This window comes from Erpetoichthys calabaricus, chromosome 12, assembly GCF_900747795.2.
Source record: "Erpetoichthys calabaricus chromosome 12, fErpCal1.3, whole genome shotgun sequence".
Taxonomy (NCBI): domain Eukaryota; kingdom Metazoa; phylum Chordata; class Cladistia; order Polypteriformes; family Polypteridae; genus Erpetoichthys; species Erpetoichthys calabaricus.
Genome location: NC_041405.2, coordinates 107,702,525 through 107,719,514, shown reverse-complemented (window position 1 = coordinate 107,719,514; position 16,990 = coordinate 107,702,525). Strand labels below are relative to the sequence as shown.

General features: G+C 38.9%; 1 protein-coding gene across 1 annotated transcript; it reads left to right on the top strand.

Moving 5' to 3' along the window:
* The first annotated feature begins 362 nt into the window (after nucleotides 1-362).
* LOC114661531 (G-protein coupled receptor 183-A-like) lies at nucleotides 363-12,569 on the top strand. The gene is made up of 2 exons (XM_028814669.2): nucleotides 363-593; nucleotides 11,686-12,569. The coding sequence occupies exons 1-2, from the start codon at nucleotides 547-549 to the stop codon at nucleotides 12,389-12,391; spliced, it is 753 nt and encodes a 250-aa protein (XP_028670502.1). The 5' UTR covers nucleotides 363-546; the 3' UTR covers nucleotides 12,392-12,569.
* Nucleotides 12,570-16,990: the final 4,421 nt, after the last annotated feature.

Genomic DNA, 16,990 nt, shown 5'->3' with positions numbered 1-16,990 from the left:
TTTTCTGGCAACTTTTGCATTCCAACACTGACATATACAACAGCTTTTCTTTCTTTCTTTCTTTCTTTCTTTCTTTCTTTCTTTCTTTCTTTCTTTCTTTCTTTCTTTCTTTCTTTCTTTCTTTCTTTCTTTCTTTCTTTCTTTCTTTCTTCTGGTGATGTGATCTGGTATGTAGCCCTGCATTGTGACATCCAAGGGGTGCCTTTGCCTCTGGCAACCTCTTATTAGTTTAAGTTGCCAAGGGCAACAATCTAAAAAAAAAAAAGAAAAAGAAGCTTTTCTCTGCCACAAGTGAGTGACGTGCCTCCAGACATTCACAGCAGGGAAAAAAAAATCTGTCTTCCCAGAGCTCAAAGACAGAAATGCGTCATGTCACCAGCTGAGAGTCACCAAACAGCATCACTGAAAAAGGAGTTACTCATAATAATCTGCAGTGATTTACTGCTGAAAGCAAAAGCTGTCTGAATTACTGGTTTGAATGTGTCAGCCTTCCTAAGAGGCACGACTGCACTCTCCACCACAGACTAACCGACGAACAGCACCAGGATGGAACTTGTTAAAGGCCGCTCCTTAAAGTGCACTTACTTCCAGTTGTGAGTAGAGAAACCTCTCTTTGTCTTTTACAGATGTTTTGAAAAATGTATTGTCAGTATTTTTAAAAAATAACATTATAACCACTGGTAAAGTGTCATTGACTTTATATCTTTTATTTTGTAGAACAATAAGCTGTAGGAAGTAAGACATTTAAGTATCTGCTCGTTCAGCTTAGTTTCACAATTTATTATTAAACTTTATACTCAGCACAAGAACTAAAATTTCTTTTGGCCAGAAAACACATCCATCTGATTAGAGGAAATCCTCAGGGAGCTCCTTTGGAATTCATGCAGTATTTAGGCTGCCAAACTTCTATTGGGCCAAATAAGCAATCCCTCCTATCTTGTAAATGGTCTTATCATCTTTCATTGCATTTTTAAATTTGAGATACATCAATGAAACTTAATAGTAATAGTTTTCTGTTTTGAGTGATCAAAACATGCAGCTACCTTGAAATGTATGACTTGTAAAAAACATTTGTCTTGTACTGACACAGAGTTTATCCTTACATATCTTAAGTAAAGCGAAGACACAGGGACTTCTGATGAGAATTATTAGCTCTGTATTGGCCTTCAAATTAGGTGTCCTGCCAAATCCTGAATACAGTAATCCCTTACTTATCGCGGGAGATAGGTTCCAAGGCCGACCGCGATAACTGAATTTCCGCGTAGTAGTAACACCATATTTATTTAATTATTTAACGTGTATTTGGATGTTTTTAAACCCTCCCTGTATTGTTTCCAACCCACCCTTTACTCTATTAATAACAGGGACAACTGCTAAGCAATATGAAATCGGTAGATAAGTTTACACTTACTGTATAGCGAAGTACACGTAGCTATATATGACGTGATGATGGTGATGAATATGCTGAGCAGTAAAAATGATGACGATGAAGGTGATAATCCCCTGAATGCAGTAGCAAGAGCACGTTAATGGTGAATGAGTGAGATGAGACTTCCTGGTTAATGCAGCACTCCGTTGCTGAGCCAATCAGCAGCACACAGGAACTTAACTGCGTGCTCTGATTGGGTAGCTTCTCAGCCATCCGCCAATAGCATCTCTTTCAATTCAATTCAATTCAATTCAATTTTATTTGTCATTTAACAGAACATCCAAGATGTGCTGCAGAACGAAAATACGATGCACAAGACTTTAATAAAAACACATAGTTAAAATCAGCCTACAATAAAATACTAAAATGCTTCATTTAAAAGACGAACGGCAGTAGGAAAAAAACTGTTTTTAAACCTGGTAGTTCTACATTTCAGGCTGCGGTACCTTCTGCTTGAGGGCATGAGGGAAAAGAGTTCAGAGGCAGGATAAGTAGGGTCTCTAGAAATCCGCACAGCTCTGGCCAGACAGCGTTGTTTTGCCAAATCTTGTACATTAGGCAACGGGGCTCCAATGATCTTCTCCGCAGCCCTCACCACTTTCCTCAGTGCTTTCCAGTCTGAAGCGCTGCAGCTCTCCTGCCACAGAGAGCTGCTGCTGGTTAGCACGCTCTCTATGGTCCCTCTGTAAAAAGTGGTGAGGACTGACTTACTGAGATGGGCCCTCTTTAGCCTCCGCAGAAAGATCAAGCGCTGGTGAGCTTTCTTGATGACGGAGGAGGTGTGCAGGGACCAGGTGAGGTTGTTCGTCACATTAACTCCCAGGAACTTAGTAGACTGCACAATTTCCACAGCAGTGTTCTTAATGTAGACCGGGATGTGTATCAGCTGTTTCTTCCTGAAGTCGATCACCAGTTCTTTTGTTTTTTCGACATTCAGTATCAGATTGTTTTTATCACACCATTCCACAAATGACTTCACCTCCTCTCTGTAATCCCCTTCCCCGTCACCTCGAATGAGACCCACCACTGTTGTGTCGTCCGCATACTTAATAATTTGGTTTGTGCTGAACTTGGCACAACAATCGTGGGTCATGAGCGTGAAGAGGAGGGGACTTAGAACACACCCCTGTGGAGAACCTGTGCTGAAGGAGATGGTATCTGATTTATTCTTTCCTACCCGTACGTACTGTGGCCTATCCATTAGAAAGTCCAATATCCAGTTTTGCAGAGGTATGCCCAGTCCCAATGGGCCCAGTTTGCTGATCAAATTCTGAGGGATGATGGTATTAAAAGCCGAACTAAAATCAACAAACAACATGCGGACCATAGCGTCTCTATTCTCCAGATGTTCCAATGAAAAATGGAGTGCAATAGATATGGCATCCTCTGTGGCACGGTTGGAGCGGTAGGCGAATTGGAGTGGGTCAAAAGAGGAGGGTAGGACAGAAGTAATGTGGTCCTTGATCAGCCTCTCGAAACATCTCTTGTATGAAATCAACTGGGCAAACCAACTGAGGAAGCAAATACCAGAAGTAAAAAGACCCATTGTACGCAGAAACCCGCGAAGCAGCGAAAAATCCGCGTTATATATTTAGATATGCTTACATATAAAATCCGCGAAGTCGTGAATCTGCGAAAAGTGAACCGCGAAGTAGCGAGGGATTACTGTACACACAAATGATATAAAGCCACACCATATTGAAAATACACCTTTTTCACTACAAAAACACTGCTAGAGGGCCAAAAGCCTCCTATGTGTTTGCCTTTTCAGTCAACCTGCTTGGATGGACAGAAATACACCATGATTATTAGTGCTAGAAATTGGGCACACATTGAGAAAGAATGTGGTATGATATAAACATTTTTTTTTTCAAATTTTCCAATAATGACAAGCACTTTTTTCATATTTTAACCTTCATGAATCATGGGCATTTTTTCGATGTTCTTTGAAAAAAGAAAACTGGGACAAATTAGGGGTTATAGGAAACCCCAATGAATGCTAATTTTGAAGTGAAATCGAAAGAAGTCTTCTGGCCACCCATCTACTGTATGTAATTCAGAGGCACTTCTATGGACAGGCAGGTAGAGATGTTTGGTGTTGTAGAGGGTCATCAGCTTCAGAACTCCCTTGTGTCTTGAGCAGCACTCCTTGACAATGTCAGTTTCTTAGTCCCAGAGGGCTCATGTCAATAATGCCTTTGAAAGGAGAAGATTACTGAGATTTCTGGCTAATTGTGTAATTATTCTAGTCCAGAATCATAGAGGGAAAGAGCCAGTTACAGTAACATTAGACTCATGGCTAGTAGCTTACCTCGACAGAACACTAGTCCATCGCAGAAGACTTTCACTCATATCGGGCCTAAGCCCGCTAATGAACGGGAAACACTGAAACTCCACACAGAAATTCCACAAGCCAGTATTTGGATTCAAGAGCTGTCACGGAAGTTTCATTTGGCACTGGGCCTCCTTTTGTGAATTTCCCCTTGGGATTAATAAAGTATCTATCTATCTATCTATCTATCTATCTATCTATCTATCTATCTATCTATCTATCTATCTATCTATCTATCTATCTATCTATCTATCTATCTATCTATCTATCTATCTATCTATCTATCTATCTATCTATCTATCTATCTATCTACAGTGCATCCGGAAAGTATTCACAGTGCATCACTTTTTCCACATTTTGTTATGTTACAGCCTTATTCCAAAATGGATTAAATTCTGAATACTTTCCAGGTGCACTGTATATATCTTTAAGTTAACAAATAACTAAATAATAGCAGTCCGCTGTTGTTTCATGTTAACTCTTTTAGTAAGATATTGTTATATTTTTATTAACTGGTATATTTTCTTCCTAATATTATCAAATTGCGAATATATAACCAAGACATAAAAGAGTAAATTTCAATTTTAATATAAATGACTTGGTAGCACAGTGCATAGTGTAGCTATCTCAAAGCATTTGGGACCTGGCAGGAGTTCTTAAAAATAGGCATTGTCTGTGTTTCATGTTGGTTGTACATGCATGTAAGAATCGAGTACATTACAATGGTACATGGGATTTAATTTGATGTGATGTAAATTTTTTTCTTCTGGAAGAACATTGGAACATCAAAAAGAATTATAACCAAAACAGGATATTCAGCCTAACACCCCATTCACCTACATTGTCCAAAAAAACAAGTCAGAATTTGAAGGTTCTTATATTCCTACACTCCACCATACTACTTGGAAATTTATTCCATGTGTCTAGGTGTGTTTGCAGTCTATCTCTGATAATACCCACTAGAAATTTAAACTTTTCCGTGATCTGCACTCAGTGCAAACCCTTTCGGTGAATCTGACCACAATCTGATTCATCTTATTCCCATCAACAAGCCTGTTATTAGATGACAACCTGTTACCACCAGAACAGTAAGGAAGTGAAGGCTGAAATGACTCTGACTGACTGCTTTCAGATGACAGACTGGGAAATGATGTGTGAGTCACATGGGGACAATACTGAGGGACTGTCACTGAATCACAGACTTTATTAACTTCTGTATTGACACAGTAATACCCACAAAGACAGTGCATTTCTTTCTAAACAACAAGCCATAAAGAAAAAATTTGAGTGAAGGAAAGGAAGCTTTACAAAGCTGAAAAAGAAAAGAAACTTACTCAGAATAAAAGGTTGCCTAGAATGGAATGGTTATAATTACTGAACTCAAGTAATCCAGGGCTCAGGTGCTGGAAGGGGATATGGACTAAGCTTCTGCCAGCTGTTTCCAATGACCAGTCCCCTCACACCATCCCTACTACATCATCAACTCCTACCACGTCAGCTGGAATGGCCAGAGAAATGTCCACCTCAAACCATCAGTGTGGACTGTCCATAACTGAAGACCAAGTGAGGAGACAACTGATAAAACTGCACACAGAAAAAGTCACAGGACCAGATGGAGTCAGTCCTCAAGTTCTTAAGGCATGCACTAACCAGCTTTGTGTTGTCCTCTGTCAACTGTTCAGTCTGTCCCTAAGTGTCGTTGCTATGTAAAATATCTTGCAATTTTCCTTTTCTGAAGAAGGCAGATGTCTCTGCATCTAATGACTACAGGCCAGTGGCGCTTAAGTCTCACATCATGAAGACCTTTGACAGACTGGTCCTGGACTATATGAGTCCTCTTGTGGTAGATCACCTGGACCAAATGCAGCTTGTGTATCGGACATAGAGTGGAGGATGCAATTATCTATCTGCTCCACAAGGCTTATTCTCAACTGGACAAAGCTGGCAGCACTGTGAGGATTATATTTTTCTATGTCTCTAGTGCTTTCAGTACCATTCAGTCATCACTGCAAAGAGATAAGCTCAGAGATATGCTGGTAGATGAACCGATGGTGTTCTGGACAATGGATTATCTGTTTGGCAGATCACACTTTGTGAGATTCTGATACAGATGTGAGCAATACTGGAGCACCTCAAGGAACAGCCCTGTCTCCTTTTCTCTTCACTCTGTAAACCTCAGGCCATACATATAACATCAGGGACCTCATGTATAAACGGTGCATACGCTCACATTGCGATGTATAAAAACTAAACTTGGTGTAAAGCCACACATATTTTCACGCCAGCTAAATCCTTGGTGTACACAAGTTCTCCACTCAGTTTTGAAAACTGGCGGCACCCAGCGTCAAAGCAGTGCTTTTGTTCCACTGTGATTTCCCTTTCTTTTTTAGATGCATATCCCTGACGGCTTTAACAAATACACTGAAATTAATCGCATATTGTTTATTAGTTTAAGGCATCTGATTGTAATTAACCAGTAACAATATAATGGTCCACGGAATGGCCAAACTATTCCAAATACCATAGCAGCTTTAGCGTTGTTACTCTCAAGTATATATCCCACTGTATCTGAGTGTGGAATCACAGCTCTCAAGCAGCTGATCAGAAAGATAATTATCAGTGTACAGCATCAAGCACATGCTGCCTCAGCCATGAGCTATTTGAACTGCTCTAACACGGCAAACGCTTCAGAGCCATTTCTGTAGGGACATAGCGGTTCAAAAACAGTTTCATCCCAAGAGTTCTAAACGCACTCAATCAGTCCATCAAGTGCTTCTTATAGAACTGTTTGTAACTATAAGTACAATTACCTCACTGTAAACTTGCGAAACAGTTACAATATTGCACAACCTAAGTCACTTTTTAAAGCACATATTTACATATGATGATGATATCATTTTTAAGATGAAATGCAGCAAAATATGTATTTTACATTATACAGATAAAATTTTAACATCATTTAAATAATCTATATTATTAATAATTAAACATGTGAGGACTTGGTGTCGTAGCGCTAGGAATGAGCTGGCACTCTGTTCAGGGATTGTTCCTGCCTCACTCTGTATTCTTGCTGGGACTGGCGCGACACTGGATGGATAGATGAATAGATTAATTAAACATGTACAGTACAACGAAAATATTTCAATGTTCCTTAAAAGTTTTGAAGAATCGGTGTTCTACGCTTACAGAACTATTACAGAGCTGATTGTGTGGAAATTGGGTACTTGGAGAAAGAAAAGGAAGGACAGGAATTGGGGGTTAGTACGTTTGAAAGAGACAGTACTGTTGCAATAAATTATTTCATCAAAAGTCACGCACGGTGCAGCAAGCATCTTGCAGGAGGCACGAACAATCTCTGGACAAGGCGCCAGTTCGTCACTATAACTGCGCCACTGTGTTCCCATGTTTAATAACATGCTTTAATTCCTATCATCATGAAAATTATATCAAGTATACATCTCAGTATTTAAATTATTCAGAGAGCTGTAAAATCACGAATGTAATGGATTCTGTGTCCTGTCGGAGGAAGAGAAAGCCCGTTTAAGAAGCATGTAGTGATTCACACACATAGAGCACATGGAAGAACACAAAGCATTTAACGTGTTAATTTAGTTATGATGGGATTTGAGAAACTAGTAAATTAAAGATTTTAAGATGAAGTTTATGATGTTCTACTTTAATGACAAAATAAACTACGTAATTAAAGTGAAAATTTAGAGATTAAAGTTCCATGCTTTTTTTCCCACTGTGTGCCTATTTTTTCTTTCTTTTCTCTGTACCCCAATAAGCTTCCATATGACTGTCAGATAGTGGGCTACGACTCGCCTTTTCATGGTGACTTTGATATCTGACAACTTCTTTTTTATTTTGGGCACTGTGCGACTTTGTGAACTTGAACTTTCGAGTTTCTCCGACACTCTATGTCACTCAATCAACTTCCTTTTGTTGTTTATACCACTGTTTAAACCAACAAATAGTACGTTTTTCCTTGCCTCCACTTGGTATTATTCACTGAAATTCTTCTATTTTCCACCGTGCTTTTGCCATTGTCTTTTCATAGAACGCTGAGCTTAAGGGCTATTTATATTGTATTTGCATATTCAAAGAGGTGAAATTCTGGGAGGAGTTGGGGAGTGCCGGCAGGCGTGTGCACATGCGTTACTTTTCACGGGATTTATATAGCGTAAAAACGTGGAAGTTGGTGTACGTTTAGATTTATGCATGTGGATTTTTTTGTGCGTACACACATTTCTGCTTTTGACCGTACGCCATGTTTTAGTGTGAATTCTATGCACGGCGTTATGTACGAGGCCCCAGGTCATGTCACTTGCAGAAATTCTGATTCTGCACTAATGGTGTGTATCAATAAGTGGGTTGAGTACAGGAGTCAGGTGGAGAACATTGTTTCTTGGTACAGAAAGAATTGTCTGCAACTTAACATCTGCAAAAACAAGGCACTGGTTATTGACTTTCACTGCACCAAAGAACTTCTATGTCCATTCACTTCAGGGAGTGGACTTAGAGGTGGTGCACTCCTACGAGTACTTGGAGGTCCCCACTAAATGACTGGATTGACTGGTCTATTAACACAGAGATACTATGTATGAAAGGGCAGAGCAGGCTATTTTTCCTTAGGAGACTGCATTTCTTTAATGTGGATAGTGTGTTTTATAACTCTGTGATGGCCAGTGCGATTTTCTATGCTGTGGTTTGCTGGGCATGTACCATCACTTCAAAAGAGGTCCACCAAATCAACAAACTAATTACAAAGATAGGCTCATTTAAGGGATACACTTTGGACTCCATGGAAGAAGAATTAAATCAAAACTGAGTGCCATTATGAACAATGCTGAACATCCTCTCTCTGCCAGACTAACACTGAGGAGTTTCAGCAGAAGTGTATCGAGAAATTCTACTGGGGCTCCTTAATACCAGCAGCAATACATAGTGATGCATTTGAACTGGAACAGGAAAGTCAGAGGTTTTCTTTATTTTTAAATTTCTTCCTTATTAGTCATTCTGGAAACTTCAATGAATGGGTTGCATGGCTGTGTTATCAATGGCGAGAGAAAGAAATTCCAGCAGCTGTACTCCTTTCTGAGTAATAAAGGAACTTCTCCACAATTGAAGGGGAAAGTTTATAAAAGCTGTTAGAAATGTATCATACGGTATGAGAGTGCGATAGAATGGATGGAACATAAAGCCAAGCTGTGAAGAACTGAGGTGAGAATGATCAGATGGATGTGTGACAAAGTGAGAGGAAAACAAATGCTGAGTTAAGAGGAAGATTTGGTGTGGAGACAATAAGTATAAAGAAGCAAGCTAAGGCTGTTTAGTGATTGGGAGCAAAAGGGTGAAAATAATTAACAGAAAGGGTGCACTATGAACATGGAGATGGAATAGATGCAGTCAAAAAGAAGGCCAAAGAAGATGTGGCTGGAAGTGATAGTGGTGGAAGGCCTTGAAGAATGAGTTTCTCCCCAAATCATACCTAGGCAAGTGGAGAGTGGTTGATGAAGAAGAAGATGAGGACAACCAGCCAACCAGGGTAAACATGGAAAATGGCTGTTGAATCAATGATAATTATAATAATCCATCTCGGTTTTCTTTAGGGATTTCAATTTTGCCCTCTAATCAAACGTCATACTTTTTAGTTTAAAGTTCGAATGTATTGAATGCCATGCTTGACAACCTTCTTGGTATGTTTGTACCCCACGGATCCAAGGCCCTACAACATTTCAATGAATGAAGTGGGCTGCAGTATATGGATAGATAATATAAGAATTTTTAAAAAGTTTTCAGTCCACCAATTATTGTGTATGAAAATGTTAATGATTTAGCAGGCTGCAGCCATGTAGCCTACTTTTTTACATGCTGGAGTAACAATTAATTATGTTGTAAAACTGGAAGAACATTTAAAAAGGGAGTGTTTTCTAGGTTCCCTCTCAGATCATAGTTTGATAAGAAGTGCTTATGGTGGAATGCACCTTCTCTCTTCTTCTCATTCTTTGACTCCCAGACCTCGTAAGGAAATGTTTGCATTATTTGTGCCTTTTATATATTTTGCTTGAGGTGGAGTTCCATTTATCCTGCACTACTTATGGTTACATGTAGCCTCCACCAGGTCCTCCATACAGTGAACAATGTCAAATAATTGCTCATATTGTTATATTATACACACTTGTCCCATCAGGCTCCCTGGGAAACAAACCTTATTTATGGTGAAATATGTTTAAGATAAGGTAATGTATAACAGAAAGCAGAAATAAGAAAATCATTTGTCTAAAAGTACACTGTCTTTAAATCAAAGTTTGCAATATGTGAAATCTGCTTTGTGGTGCTGTCTCTCCACATTCTGCATGCCTGGCATTCCCCAAATCATTAACTGGATTATGAGGTTCCATCCTTCTTCACGTTGGGATCAAACTTATGACTTATGACAATTTCATTGCCAGCTGGAATTCTCATATTTTATAAGAATGATGACACATTTTTAGCAGTTTTGTATTGTATACATTTCAATAAAATTATCGATATGGTAATGGAATAAAGTAAGATGCCAAACCATTTTTAAGTGCAGACAACCAAGACTAATCTGATTATGATGGTCACACTTACAGGTAGACTAACGTAGACACCGTTAAAATATCCGACTACGCCACTCAGGTTTTATTAAGAGACTGGGAACTCTTGAGATTTACAGAAAATAGCACACAGGTTTCTTTAAATTGGACGGTGAGTAAGCCCACAATGAAAGACACGGCTGCAATTTCAGGAAAAGCAACAGTACCTTGTATTACACAAAACAATAAAAGGTACACCAAAAAGATAGAAGAACATAAGAATCTAAAACGAAAACCCTTTTTGAAAAAGAAAAGCATACAGTCCACACTCTAAAAGTGTGTTAAAAAAAACCTTTAGTGGTGTAGAGCCCATTTTGTGCTCAGTGTTACCCCAACAATCGTCCAGCTGTCCAAGGATGCACTCTGCTCACCAGATGCTCATTTCCCAACGGAAATTTTGCCAAATTGTTGAATTCCTGTCAGCGTCTTTTTCTCGTGTATTGAGCATTCTCTTCTCAACACTCTGGGCTCCCTGTGTTGACCTAGGCATGCCTCTCTTCTTGTCCTTAAGCTTCGTTCGGTCCTTTCGTGAGTCTTCCCTTTCTTCCTGGACAAAAACCGGCGTCTTTCTGGTGGAACAGTCTCTTCCTCCTTGGAGGTAGGGGTTGCCTTCCGTGTGCCTTGGGTCGTACCAGCCACGTACCCTTGTCTGCCTGTGTGCCCCTGTGCTCTGCATTCTCAGTGAACTGTCACTCACCCTATGCCTTCTGCTGTCCAGAAGTATAAGTCTTCAATCCCTGCCTAGATCAATATGACGATGGATTAAGCAATGATACATGTCAATCTCCTGAGTTTGATAAATAATGTAAACACTGGTTAAACAAAAAGTATTGTTGCCAACTATCAAGGGGTACACATATGCTGATTAGAACCCAATGTCCCCAGACATGTTAATTTCCAAGCCAGATAAATACAAACATTTTCCAAGGAAGGAAGCAGTTCTGTTATCACAATATTGAATTGTATGTATGTTTAAGCAGTTCAAACTTCAAAGCAGGTGACTCTTTTGCATGTATTCATGCCCTGTAGACAACCATCACAATAATCAGTAACAGGATTATTCAGGAAATTTGCCTTCCAGCTTATCACCCCAGACCCCACAATGGGTGCTTATTGCCCCTTCATCTCCTGACTTTTAAATATAATATTTACATGTTTCTTTGCCAAAGAGAAAAAAGAAACCACCCAGTGTACAAAAAAGTTCCCCTCTGACATTAAATTAATAATATGATTTGATGTATTCATTAGTAAAAATATTTTTCCAAGATTACTAATTTAGGTATTTCTTTATATTTTTACAGCAGCCCTATGGAATTATCGACTCTGCCTGAGCCTGACCATAGAAGTGCATTACGACAGTTCCTTTTGATGAAATACATCCAGTTTCTGGTTCTTCCCTTTTCTCATTTTCTAGTCTCTGTCCTTGGGATGTTTGGAAGCCTTTACATTGCTATGGTGTTGAGATCTCCATCCATCTCTCGGAAGTGCACCACTGTGTTCATCTCCAATCTGGTGCAAGCAGACCTTCTGGTATTGCTGAAAGTTGCTCTCAGACTGCTTTCTGGTGTGTCGAACTTCAGGGAAGCTCTATGCCGCAACCTCATGACTGCCAACCAGCACAGTGGCTGCTTACTTATTAGTTGCCTCAGTTTAGAAGTCCTGCTCATCTCTACATTTCCCATAGAGTCCAGACAACTTAGGACAGTTCGGCGTGCCCGGCAAGCCTCTGCCATCATATGGGTAGTGGTACTAGGCGAGTTCATTGTGCTGCAGGCCGCCGAGAGTTTCCAGCTATTTAAACATGAATTAGGTGAGAGTTATAACACACTAGTTTTGCTTTTCCAAAACTTGGTTTGGGCAGTTCCATTTCTTCAGACCATTTCCTTATCCTTAGGGATACTCTTATGGATTGGCAATATTTTTGTGTATTGTGTGGTCTACTCTCGCGCACCAGTAAAGAAACAATGGAATTTTAAAAAACAGAATTTAAGTTACTTTAACAAATGAAGCCAGTGTAAAGTTAACTTTATTGCATATTTATTGTATTTATTTTCCTTTGTAAAATATGAATGTACAATACTGTACATATATATGGTATTTTTCTGTTTTAAATATATATTAATGTACACTACTGTATATATGAGATGTTTATGTTTTAAAAGTATTAAAACTTTAAATAAAAACTCTTCTCACTTTATTGTGTAAAATATTTTTTGTTAGTTTCTCTAAAAAGAGAGTAGGGTAAGTTCTACACATCAATGTTTTCTAGTTATGTGTAGAGAATTTTTAAAGGCAATTAATTTTATTCTAACCTGCTTAATCCAGATCTGGTTCGCAGTTATTGGAGTCTATCCCAGCTAATATAGGGTGCAAGGCAGGAACAAACACTGTACAGGGTGCCAGTCCGTCACAGGGCAAACACAAACACACACTAGGGCCAATTTAGCATTGCCGATTCACCTAACCTGCATGTCCATGGACAGTTGGAGAAAAGCAGACCACCTAAAGGAAACCCACACAGACACGGGATGTACATGCAAACTCCACTCGGGGAGGACCAGGAACGTGAACCCTGGTCTCCTTACTATCACTGTCACACTAAGGGCAATTGATGCTTCTAGTATTTCTCTTTAACACACTAAATTTTATGATTTTGTGATACGGTGAGCACCAGACTGTTTTCCTGGTGGGAAAGGTACCAGAGATACTAGGAACCTTGGAATCAAAGGATAAAAAAAAATTCCAGCATGATATCAGAAAGCCCAATGCAGACTCTACTGTAGAATGAAGAGGGGGTGGATGGCTAGTTGGCCAGTGTGATTTATTATGCCTGACCACGGATCCCCCAATTCAGAGATGCTGCTGACTGGAGTTTTGATTTTTCTCTGCTCCACTGTCAACTGGTAATAGGTCAGCAATAAAATTAATAGACATATACTGTATAATACTCTACCGTGGCTGTACATTTGTCTGTCCAGGATTTGAAATCACCTGTAGCTCACAAACCATTTGAACTATTGATCTGATATTTGGTACACATATACTATGTGATGTCTAATCTCCACTTTCGGGGTGATGATTGACCTCCAAGAGTTACTCCTCTTTTCATTTTTATTTTATTTTATTTTATTGTAGAATCAACTCTCGGCAGCCTCCAGCAGGGCAGCTGTCCGGCGCAAGCGTATGGGTGCCATTCTCATCCCTACCACCTTTGCCGTCACTTCCCCTACCTCTTCATATCTTAAATAAATTCTTGAGGCAGATTAAAGACTTAAGTGCTAGCTTAAGTGAAAAATTAAAGAAAACTAACTAAGCAATTGCAACACAAACACTGACTTAATTGGTTTTAACGCAAAAAGATTCTGACAAAAGAAGAAAAGAAGCGGGCCGCTAGCTAAAAGAAGAGCTGCTAAGGAAACAGCAAGCGCATCAACCTCTGAGCAAATGAATGCTAAACGTACAGAGAGAGAATATGAAAACTATGAATGATCAAGTCAAGTGTATTCACTGCACATTATCGTGCAGTGTGCTATTACTGGTACACATATATTTTTGGTTCCCAGTGCTTAATGGGATAGACTTCAGCTTCCCTGCAATCCTGCCCTGGGTAAGCAGTGTGGGATAACTGGTGTACAATAATTGGTGTATTAGTGTGTGTGAGATGTACGTATGCTACTGTGATGGAGTGCTGGGAAAAGACAGAGAGATAGTGGCTGGAGGTAAGCATGGCATGTATGTAGAGAATGCTGCTTTAAGTCTGTGTCTGTTCAATTTACTGGTTGTGTGATTCACTTATAAAACATGGCAAGTGGGTTTAGAAGAAGCATGGATGGAAAGGGAAATGTTGTTGGTTCCATGAGAAGCTGGAAGTGCATTTTGCCTGTCAACTTGTTACAGAGATTGTAACATACCACAACAGAATGGGAAAAAAGAAAACGGGCAGAGAGCACGGTTGAACTTGTCATACCTGTTGTACAATAGCACACTATTGGCTGTCACAAAAACGGGTTACCGCCTGATCACTAAAAATGACATGGCCAGGGATTTTCAGTTGTTTAAGGTGACATGGTCTGGTGATAAGATCAACAACTGCAGCAAGCAAATCTGACATGTCCACGACTAGAAGTCACAGAATGTGACATCGGCTTTAGTCGACTTCCACAACATCAATAAAAACACATACTGATTTTGTTTCACCCTGATTTCTTCACAGTAAAGATTTCACTCAAAGCAACAGATTGCTTTAAACTTTAAAAACCCACCCTCCCTCATTGCTTAGGATCCTAAATATATGTCAAAATTTATGCATTTTATTTATCTGTTAAGATGTGCAATTATGAAGCAATTTAGCAGGAACTTGAAATTCAGTGGGGCTTTTTCCACTCCCTTGTGCACATAACTGTTGTCATATGTGTGCACATTGGGGACATCTTAAAATGGTAATTTCTCCATGGAGTGCAGGATGGCGCTGTTGACTAACACCTCATCGCTTCCTCCCTCTGCAGACTGTAAGATTAATGGCTTTACCATCCTTGACGTCACTTCCAGGGTTCACCTGCCTGGGCCCATCTTATCAGCGGAAGCTCCGCCATCTTGAAACAGTCTACTTGGAGACTCATGTCTGCAAAGATATTTTTTTATTTTCTTTGCAACACATTTATAATCTGCATTTTGTTTAAATTATAGAGGTTTTCCTACAGGTGCCCCAAAACTTCACAGTTGTCTGTGTTCTTTCTTACACTGTATAACAAACATTGATTACCAAGTGGGTAGTATGCTTACATACTACAATATACTGTGCAAATTATTAATAAAATATAATGAAACTTACATATACTTTCAAAAATGTGGTTGTATGACTTTTTGAGTATTGATCTCTTGCCCATTCTTCAATATCTAATCATTATCGAACACCACTTTCCTGAGTGGTATCAGGATCGATGGCTTTCTCCTGGCTTTCAAAACAGTCTGTTAGTTGGCCATGTCCTCCATCAAGTTTATTTATATTTGATCCTTTCTGATGGCTTCCCACCATCTCAATTTTGGCAAACCTCCATTTGCCATGGCTTCAACGTTTAAAACATTCTTTACTTCAACATGGTCATCCATTCTCAATATATGGTCAAATCCCCTCAGCCTTTGCTCTCTGCAGTTATTTGTAATGTGCCACACATGCACATACGTCTTATGTCTTATCTCCTCATTACTCTTCCCAACTTCCACAGACACTTCTGTGATAATTCTCAACATTTCTGTAGTGTCAAGTCCTCATTTTTTTCTCAGTGACATTGCATATATATATTTTATAATACATATATTTATATATAAAATATATAAAAATATGCTCTTAATGACTGTGATGTGCATTTGAACTTTTAACCTCATGGCATGGAGGAATATTCTGGAGAAAATTAAATAAATATATAAATATGCAAACAAATGAATAAGCACATAAATGAAAGTATTGTGAAATGTGCCAATAAACAAGAAACAAAGAATGAAATTTGATTTCATTGTACATGATAAATGTATCACAGAATATGTTTTTTGTTGCTTATTTATTTATTTATTTTGCTTTGTTTGTAATATTCCTCTAAATGCAAAAAGAAATAGCTTGAATCTAGAGATTGTACTTTTTTTTGTTTTTTTTTTGTTGAAAAAAGGCAATTAATCAAATATATTTCTGAAGTTGCAAAACGTACTTTTGTGCATTCACACTGAGGTAGTGCTGGCCTAACTCCATGTGGACTACAAAATGTCTGTAGGGTACACTCGGATCATTGGGATTCTTTTAGAAACTGTCTGTATGATACAGTAAAACAGTTTGGAGTGGAGGAGTCCAAAGAGTGCTTAAGGGGGTAACATTAGTCGTTAGCTAACACACAAAGCAAGGCACACGCTGGATTTAGTAATTACTAAAAGACTAAAAGTTGATGTGAGGCAGTAATAATAATACAGTACATCTCCCCAATACTGATCCTCTTAAACCCCGGTACTCCATTTTAAACAAATTAAATTCTTTCACCAGGATAGATTTACTGGATTTATATAAAATAATTTCTCAACTGAGACCCTCAACCTGTGTCCTTGACCCAATACCAACAAGATTTTTCAAAGAAGTATCGGGCGTGCTAATTGATAGTATTCTTGACATAGTAAACTCGTCATTAGATACGGGGATCTTCCCAAACTGTCTTAAGACTGCTGTAGTTAATCCCCTGCTCAAGAAAAATAATCTTGACTCCTCTGCTTTTGAAAATTTTAGACCTATCTCTAACTTGCCTTTCTTAAGTAAAATCCTAGAGAAGGCAGTCATTGTGCAGCTAAATGAGCACCTAAGTAAATATGCTATTCTTAATAAGTTTCAGTCAGGTTTCAGATCAAATCACAGTACAGAAACTGCACTCGTTAAAGTAGTAAATGACTTGCAGGTAAATGCAGACAGAGGCCATTTATCTGTTCTCATCCTCTTAGATCTGAGTGCCGCATTTGATACCTTTGATCACAATATTCTTAGCAATTGCAGCGTCTTAAATTGGTTTGAGTCTTACTTAACAGGTAGAATATTCTTTGTTAGTTGTGGTGATTATACTTCAAAGACACCTG

What these genes read in the sequence shown, in the direction of transcription:
- LOC114661531 (XM_028814669.2), top strand. Translation starts at nt 547, where the DNA reads ATGGAACTTGTTAAAGGCCGCTCCTTAAAGTGCACTTACTTCCAGTT. An exon ending in AAGTGCACTTACTTCCAGTT is followed by an intron (nt 594 to 11,685) that starts GTGAGTAGAGAA and finishes ATATTTTTACAG; the next exon opens with CAGCCCTATGGAATTATCGA.